The 9670-nt window shown below is 38.5% G+C and overlaps 1 protein-coding gene across 2 annotated transcripts in view; it reads left to right on the top strand.

The window, feature by feature from the left end:
• The first annotated feature begins 8617 nt into the window (after positions 1-8617).
• LOC126825659 (BCAS3 microtubule associated cell migration factor) overlaps positions 8618-9670 on the top strand; it is a 38073-nt gene continuing 37020 nt past the window's right edge. For both annotated transcript variants that reach the window (XM_050555402.2, XM_050555401.2), the window contains exons 1-2: positions 8618-8814; positions 9605-9665. In XM_050555402.2, coding sequence (XP_050411359.1) covers positions 8747-8814; positions 9605-9665 — 129 coding nt within the window. In that variant the 5' untranslated portion in view covers positions 8618-8746. The remainder of the gene's footprint in view (positions 8815-9604; positions 9666-9670) is intronic.

Below are 9670 nucleotides of genomic sequence, written 5' to 3'. Positions count from 1 at the left end.
TTATAAAAAAAAGAAGGAGAGAAGAAGATTAACGTGACCTCGACATAAATTAAGTTTTTCGGGTCTAATATGTGGCACATATTGCTTGGGCGTCGAAGTCCTTATCAGTTGTGTGTGTGTGTGGGGGGGGGGGGGGTCTAAGGGTTGCCAGAAAACCAGGTCATGCAAGCGGCCCTACACATTGTGAAAATTTGGGATGAAAATCCCACCTGACACGCGTTAGACCACCGGGCTGAAATTGAGCTTTCATAGGCAATTACAATCACCTATCTTGTGACAATTGACCCTAACGTAACATGTGTTGCTTGGTTGTCAATCCAAAGTTTCAGTTCATTTAACAGGGTAGACGGATGTTCACTTTCTAGAGATCTTATAAAATAGAGCTTAACGTTTTAGTTAAATGCACCAACCCGTGAATCATGTCGATTTCCGACTGTCGGGGGATCTTTAACGCACTGTCAATAGTATACATGTGACCTCGGTTTTTAGTCCCATCGGAGCGACTAGAAGCCTTTCCTTGCCCCGTCTCCCTTCCCTGCTCCAGCCTAAAATACACGAGGAATTTTTCTCGACCAAAAGCAGAGATCAAACCCGTAATTGCCCGTACTAGACAACAGTACACATTACAGACAGACGAACAAGCTAAAGGGAGTGACAGGGCTCTTTATGACATGGTATCATTAAAGATACATTATGTAAAAGCTAAATCTGCCTAGTGCAGGTCTTTCTTTAGGTCTTAAATTTTGTTAATAACAAATTTATTAACTTGCCAAGACCATAATCAACTCCCGAAACCATCGGATGCTCGACATTTTCAACGGATTTAAATACGATTTGGCGATTAATAATTTAATTAAGAAATGGAAATCGAAATTTCAAAGATCATACTCAACCCTCGATGCCATCGGATGCTCGACATTTTCAACGGATTTAAATACGATTTGGCTATTAATGATTTAATTAATCATTAATCGTTCAGATATGCTCTTTTCATTATCTAGTTTTCAACTATTAAAACGAGAACCGCCAGCATTTTTTTTTATCTAAATCTAACATAACATATCTTTAAGGAAGTAAGGGGATAGAATGGAATCGGGTGTCTATTCCCGGATACAGAATACTTCGGTTATGTTGAGACTAGCAGTAAAGGGGTGGGGTTGGGGGCATCCGGGGTTTAGCGTTTAAGCCTACTCTTATTGAATTTCAAACTGTCAATGGCACTTTTACGTGTACGTCAATATATACCCGATTGTGCCCCTCTTTTGGTCTTATCAGAACAAAATGGTAGAAGACAGAAAGGGGGATTAACGACCACTCGATACAAACAAGGTCATTTCGGACTAAAATGTTAATACTTTACTACAATCCTTTTAATACTGTTTCGTTTTATTTGTTCGCTTTATTTACACCACGGTTAGGACTTTAACAGATATACTGTCCACGTTGATTACAGAAGGCGGACATCCGTTTTTATTAATGATGAATAAAAATTCACACCATTCGTACTACTTACATAGCAACGAGCTATCTAAGAATCTGCGTTTACAATAAATCTTGCTGAAAACTCGGTGACAGTCTGTGATTAATCTGACCATCTAATTATTATTACTAATATGAAAAACCTTCTTACTTGATAATAATTATTGATATACCTTACATTCATGCCAGAATCACGTTTAATTATGGGGATCACGTGGCTAAGTGGGTAAGACGCTAGCTCGCTAGCCTGGAGGTCGGGTGTTCGATCCCTGCATTGGCCGAGAAAGTTCATCCAGATTTTCCGGCGTGGTTCTCCCTTGTCAGTGATGCAGGACGGAGGGGCTGACAAAGAAAGCTGTCTAGTCGTTCGGATGGGACGAAAAACCGAGGTCCCGTGTACACATTGGCGTGCACGTAAAAGATCCCTTGGCAGTTGGAATTCGATATAAGAGTAGGCCGTAGTGCCGCTGTCCGGGCAAAATTTCCCTCATAGCACACTGTATGGCGTATGCCCGTCTTCATTAGCCCAGGTTAGGAGCAGAACAGTAGGACGTTAAACTCCATTTCATTTCATTTTTTTTCACGTTTAATTATGGAATACTTGCAATATTGAAGCAATATTCGCCAACACCGGTCGCTCTCATCTTCCAATAATTTTGCATGGTACAAAGTTGAAATCCTAATCATTAGGACGCGTAGCATGGCTTTTAAGCGACAAACTATCTTCGATGCCTCGGATTATTCTCAATTTCTTATGAATTTAATAATGCAAGTGAAAATCGGCTCTATGCTACACTATGCAAATTAAGCGTCTGACGTCACTAATTATCTCGTTGTAACAGCACTATGCATTAATATTTCGTCAGGTGTGTTTGAGGTTTTTCATTTAAAATCACTCCCATATTCATTGAAGGGGCAATACCGATATGGAGGCACGGCATCAACTACTCTCCCCGTCTTTTCTCTCTTCCATTTTGCATTGTCATAAGTAATATGTTGCCTTGATTGTAGTGGAAATTAAGAAACGGTTAAAGCCGAGCGAAGAGACAAGAATTAAACTTTAAAATCATTTGGAGAATATGTGGTGGTCTGAATCCATTTAATAATGGATTATCTCCCCTTTATTCCACAATTTGGTCGATTGCAATAGTAGCCATGACTTCAAACTCGTCATCGAGTAGGAACCCGTTAGATAACTGGTTCCAGTCTATATTCAAACAACATAAAGAATAATCATCACCCGGTCGAAATGATATACCCTCTCTCTGCTTCACAAAACACTTGGCATCCTCGATTGTGTTTAGCAGTGTTAAGGTATAGCTCGCCTTGCAGTACCGCGTATCTTTCTCGTCTTTGTTCTTTAATTTCAGATTGACACATAATGAAGACATTGATTCATTATGCCGAACTCCGACACACCAATATTAATTGTCTATAGAGTTGTAATCGTTGCTGTAGTAAAGCGTATTCGACATACATTCATTTACGTGGAAGCTTGTCACAATGGTCGAACTCTTCTTGGCTTCTAACTCACCGATGGCCTCTTTCAAACTTTCTAAATCAATGTCCCCAAAACGTAAATTTAAATAATCTGACTATAGAAGCGAATGATACTCGTCGAAACACCGGTCGACACTTTCTCGAACAACCGGTAAAATATCTAGAACAGAAAGTGTGGAATTATCTTTTATAATATCGTTTGCACTTCGTACAGTGGATTCCAATATTTGTATATCCGAGTCATTATCCATTTTGGTTTCCGTAACGCACCGGCTGTGTTGTTCCCGCATTTTTATAATTTCGTTTTTCACACTCTCTCCTAGTTTTTCACTTATCTGCAAATAATTGCCTCTCGCGTATCAACTTCTTCACTGGTCCGAGATGCAGCAGCCAGGCTACATCGGCACGCGTTTAAAGACTTCGACATTGTTTTAAATTGATCAACTTCATCTTGCAATTTTTGAGTTAAAGTTATTAATTCTGTTCGGACTTCTTGATCAATGGCGTCTAAATTGCAGATTTTGTGGTCCTTGTGGTCAGCTGGAACATGATTACCATATATGGTCTTACTACAATCTTGTCACCATTTTACCCTCGTCTTCGGTTGTTTAAACGGTTACAAATTCCTGGTATAATTGTATTTACTTTCAGTTTACGTGATATAATAATATTGTTTATTATTTTTGAAGAAAAACACTAACAATACAGTTGGGAGTCAGCTAGGAGAGACAGCCGCTGTGGTTCGGGATCAATCCGGGCTAGTAAGATCTTCGTGTAGTAGAGGCCACCGAAAGAATAAAAATAAAACGAAACGAAATATAGATCTTTATTTTCATCCGATTGGGTTGTTTCTAGTTTATGCACATATTTAAACATACATTATACAAGAGATAAATCTGCATATTGCAGGTCTTTATTTAGGCCTGAAATGTTGTATAAACTATTAATAAGACATTTATTAACAAAACAAGACCATAATCAACTCTCGATGCCATTGGATACTCGAGATTTTAACTAGATTAGAATGAGTCGCCATTTAACATCTAATTTAAAAATTGGAATATACCAGTGCCCTGGTTACCACAATGCACACATCTTGTCAAAACTCAATCTGATTAAAACACAGATCCTATTTCGTTTCGTTTTTATAGTTCAAAATTTCGTTTTACTTGTCTTTACTACACTTGGATCTGGAAGAGTTGTTATTTAACTCGTGTTCTGAATGGTGTCAGGGATAAGCCAATGAAACGGTATGTTACGCCCCCCTAGGCGTGTTTTTCACGGAACTGTGGGTAATCCAATAGTAATATCAATGCTGATTGGTTAATCAAATGCCTGACGTCATAGGGTCATAAGTCGGTCTTTTGACCCCTGACGTGACCTATCGCTATAACTTGTCAGATCTTCATGTAGTGTAGGCCATCGAAAGTATAAAAAAACGAAACGAAATATAGATCTGTATTTTAATCAGATTGGTCAAAACTACAAACAGTCATAACTTGGCCCAAAATAAAGTAATTTGAATGAAATTTTCAATATTTCCATTTTACATTATCTTTTATCCAACTATTATAGCAAGAATGGCTAAATCTTACATAATATATCTTTTATGCTGCGGCAATATAAAGCAATTCATCAAAAACGACGTAAATTAATGACTAATGCCCATTCCTGAAAATGGAGGGAAACGATAGGATGTGAAAACGTGTTGCAAATGTCCAAATTATCAGTAAAAGTACGTCATGTAAACTGATAAATCGTATATTATTACACAGCTACAAGCGAAAATGTCCAATAAACAATTTATTGTTAGTTTGCGCAGAAAGATATGGTATATTATTTTACGTCTACAAACGAAATTGTTTCCGTTTTGTCCAATAAACAATTTATTGTTAGTTCCCCTAGAATGATATGGTGTTGAAACGTGTTATTACAAATTTCCGTATTACATGGTAGACCTAAAATTATCATATAAATTAACAACTGGTATATTGATCGAGTATTTTACAGCCACATGAAAGTTTCCGTTTAATATTCTAATAAACAATTGTTTTTTTAGTTCTAGGGAAAAATGCGACAGGCAGCGCCGAATTAAGACCAATAGAGACTCTAAGCACCTAACAAGTAAACAATAATAAATCATAAAAAAAAAATTTGCATTTTTTCAAAAATTGATTGATTGAGACAGAGAATTAATTGAGACAGAGCAACAGTAAGGAAGGAGAAAAACTATGAAAAGCTCATTAAAACTTCGTAATTAATTTTTAAATTAGATATTTTAAATTTGTCACCTAACAAAGCTGGTGGTACCCCCACCCCCATGATGCCTATACACGTGCTTTTTTTTTTAGCTTACAGGTTAATTCACGATATTTTAATGTTGTTTAAATGTGGATTTTAATAAACGTATTACGCAGATAGATTATTATGGAGAGTCCGTCTGGATATAAAATACGATTTTGTTTGAAATAGGTCTCCCGAGGTTGACATTTGGTGAAAAGGCGTTGCTCAGACCGAGGAGTGACATATGACTGTGGCGATGGACTACCACTTCCGGTTTCGGAGTTATGCTACTTCCGGTTCATGGGGATACCCGTACAACACCGGGTTACCCGCTAGTATCAGATACCATTTTGCATACCCCACCCCATATCGCCCCTATAAACTATCATGGCCCTTATAAAAAGGTGTGCGATCCCTGAAAAACATGTTTTACCCATAAAGTTGTGCCCCAGTAGGCCTATTCTTTTTATTGTACACAGAATTTGTTGATGTCACGGCGGACTATACTTCTGTAGGAGTGAAGATGTAGGTAATGAAAGTAATTAACCCAGAGAACACTAGATCAGACACGGTCTAGTAGTTATGCCATCATAATATGTGAATTGTAGGTAAGAGTTAGCGCTGCAGATGTAAACAGAGCTAGCGCTAATTCTAAACCTAGTTAGAGTCCCGTCACCTGTTAACGACAGTGGCGGTAGCGGGCATAAGGAAGCAACTTGTGCCTCGCCGACCACCTCTAGGCGACGCCTGGTCGTAGCCGACCTAACGAGAAGATGCACTCCGTGCCACTGGCCGATGTCTCGTTTCCTCGCAAGCCCGCGGATAGACCATCGACAATCTGTCGTGCCCGTTATTGGCCGACGGCAGATGCCGCTGTGTCACAGGCCATCATTCGATCGCCAGTCGGTCTCCGATACTTTCTTCTCTGTCACTGGCCGACGTCAGATTCCTCTGCCGTCACAGGTCATCTCCCGTCACAGTCTTTCACTAGCGCCACAAGGCAGTCCCCACCTAGGCTACACCTCTCGCCCGACAAACCAATCCTGAGCCAAACTCCCAGGCGTTAAGTATGTTTAAAATACAGATGTGACGTCATCCTTTGATGTTGGAGTACCATTATTTCAAATAATCGTACGGGCAATGTGCCAAGCGTAACTTGGTAAAATATTGAACTCGAGTGGCGTATTTCATTGCAAAGCACGTGCAAGTGTCTGTATTTTAAGTTGTTTAATGGTCTCGAGCTTAAGACATTGCGTAATATATTGTAAAAACATTCGGGCCTCACGGCCCTCATGTTGTTACAATATATTACTTAATGTCTCGCTCTCGACCATTAAACAATACTTAATGGAGACAAATAAATAAAATAACTATATTGAATAACAATTACTTAGCTATAGTTTCACAGCTAAGTTTCACAGTATTACTCAATATTATAGGTGGTGTGGGGATTGCGTTAATATTGTGAAATACCTTTCTTGTGTAAATATTATAGTGGTATTGACTGGCTTAATATCAGCTTCCACACACGATCATATTGCAGACAAACACGTTATATTGGGACTAGACCATGTGCCATCATGTACTATGATTCCCCGGTTGTATGTGACAAGGAGTAGGGTCGCCGGGTCCACCGGTTTCCTCCCACTGCTAAAGACCCTTACGCGCAAGCGAATTATGTAAATAAAATTAAAACTATATGTTAGTCCCGAAATGCTCTAGTTTGTGTCGAGTGGACGTTAAACCCCATTTCTCTCTCTCTATCATGTACATGCTCTACATCAATGCAATCAGCTCAATAGTTTAACCTGGGCAAAATCGCGTCTTTTTAAACGAGCGCTGGACGACCCACTTCCGGCTTTCCTAGTTGAGTTTTCGCACGATTAACAGACACGGATGGCTAATCTTTGGAGCGGTGTTAGACATACAAAATCAATTTATACTATAGCATGTTTGAGGCACGGTCTTCACGTTTGCCACTAGTTGAAAATAAGCAGTCTCTAGCTGCTTGCTGTCTGCTTGAATGACGTAGCGGTTGTGAGAACACGGAGACATAACCACAATGTAGGTTGCGGAAAAAGAGATTGCAATATGATAATCCAAGATTGTACTTAGGCTTCGATATTTATGGTATATGCATAGCGAATAACGACAAATTGTACAAGCTGAAAATTGACCCTCCCCTTAATCAAAGCACTTGACGAGAACTGTTGCTTAAAATAGACTTTCATTGCTTGGGATAGTTACTTCCGAATCATTTGCGAGCGTTTTGGTGCAAACATTTGATAAAACTTAGGTTGAATATGTTTTTAGTCCAAATATATCAACAAAGTAGCAAGTTTGAACCTTTGGATGATATTGAGTTAGAGACTTAGCTACTTTAAGATTAATATTGTAAATTAAATATTTATGGATACATGAGGAAGATTTTTTTCCGGGCAGCGGCGTTTCCGTCTACAATACCCACTTCCAAGAGTGTGCATGAAAACGTTTTTGTACCATACGAAGGACTGGGCATACTTTTCTTGTCAGCTACGTATACGAGAACCCCGATCGAATCGAAGATATTTTAATCGCGGGGCTAGTGGCCAGAGCCTTCTTATTGTAGCGGCCTAGCGATTATTCCCTGCCTATCAGCGTGACATTCTGCCCGATGGAGGCACCACGTTGTGGTCGATGAACAGAATGGAAAATTGAATTGCGGATCCCCTGGGACTGGGTTTATGAGTCGTACGCTACAGAAATCGCGATATAAATCGGTTGAATTAAAATTTTCGCGTATAAAGTTAATCTTCGCAATATCTGTCTTTTCAAAAAAAAAAACCCACCTCGTTTCTGAACTTGAAAAACGTCCCACCCCTCTCTAGACTTCCGGGTTTGAAGGTTAATTTCACATCTGACGGACAACTTTGATTCTTTTTTAAAACACCCATTTCAGAACAAAAAATCCCCTAGGTTCATACGATCCAGCACGAACTCGGAACTGAAAATAAGACAAAAATCTTCTTCGGTGATAATGGTGCCACAGTTCATCTATCAATGAAAAGTTGTCTGCCAAACGTAAAGTTTTCCGGTGTGTGATTTTCTATTTAGTCTTAGGCCTTAAATTCCTAATAAACATATAACAATATAGATTGGATGAAGATTGTCGCAATTGAAACCACTCCGAGATATTTGATTTTTCTCTATATTTATGTTTACTTTGTTGAAACCTTTAGAGAAAGAAACCATAATAGGACATTAAACAGATCAATGGAAAACTTGACAAGCCGCTTCTTTGATGTTTAAAAAGACGACGAGTTCCGATTGAAAATATATCAGCTAGAGTGGCTTCCCTTTAACTCCTGAACCAAAACAATCTGACGTCATCTTTGGTTATTGACAGTCCATTTCTCCGAGAAAAACTTGATAATTTCTGGTATAAAAGAAATGGTTTGTAAAATTTAACGAGTTATTATTGAAAATAGACACCTTGGGTTGAAGCATGGCGGCTGAATCCCCAAGACGAAGTTCTAAATATAATTGCACAGTCGTTAGACCACAACCCTACAGGTTTGTTTACATTTTTTCAGCTGATCCATCAAAACTGGGTCAAAATATTTTTTATGTCGTATTTATAGGTAGGCAAGTCGTACTATGTTATTTCGTGTTTTCCAACTATGTTATTATGACAGTTGAATTGTAATGTTTACCTAATGCCAACTCAGGGTCTGATTTGTAGAGTTGCAATAAGCCTAAATTGTCGGACTGTGAGTGTGCATGTGAGTCGGTCACAGAACTGAGACAACACATTTTACAAATTGTTAATCTTTTGACTTTGACTGTTATAAAATGGAATTGTGATGCCATTGTGATAAGATTCCAGAAAGTCGAACTAACACAATATTTTAAAGAATGATTATTCTTTCCTTTATTTGTCAATTAATGTTCAGCAACTGCATTCATGATTCATTCATGAGTTACGGCACTGCACGCGCAATACACGTAATATCTCAAATTTACTATTCGCGGACGACCTGCTAATGCTATCAGCGATGGCAAATGCACATGGTCTCCAAAATAGCATTAATTTTAGAAAGTCGATCTTACACAATATTTTAAAGAACGATTATTCTTTCCATTATTCTTCAACAACTCCATTCATTTAGATACGGCACCATAATACAAGTAATATCTCAAATTTACTATTCACGGACAATCTGCGAATACTATCAGCAATGGCAAGTGGTCTCCAAAATAGCATTTATTGTCTAGCACAGTTCTCCAACATTTCAAAGTTATCCATAAACACCTTATTGCTACATGTTTTCTTATCTGTAACTTTTGTTTATATTTTGTACAGTGATAAATCTGTTGTTGAAAGTGTGGTTGATTTTATATCCGATGTCGTACCTCAAGTACAGGTTTG

This window comes from Patella vulgata, chromosome 6 (assembly GCF_932274485.2).
Source record: "Patella vulgata chromosome 6, xgPatVulg1.2, whole genome shotgun sequence".
Classification (NCBI taxonomy): Eukaryota; Metazoa; Mollusca; class Gastropoda; family Patellidae; genus Patella; species Patella vulgata.
Note: the sequence above shows the minus strand (reverse complement) of the source record. Positions and strands in the feature narration are given on the sequence as shown.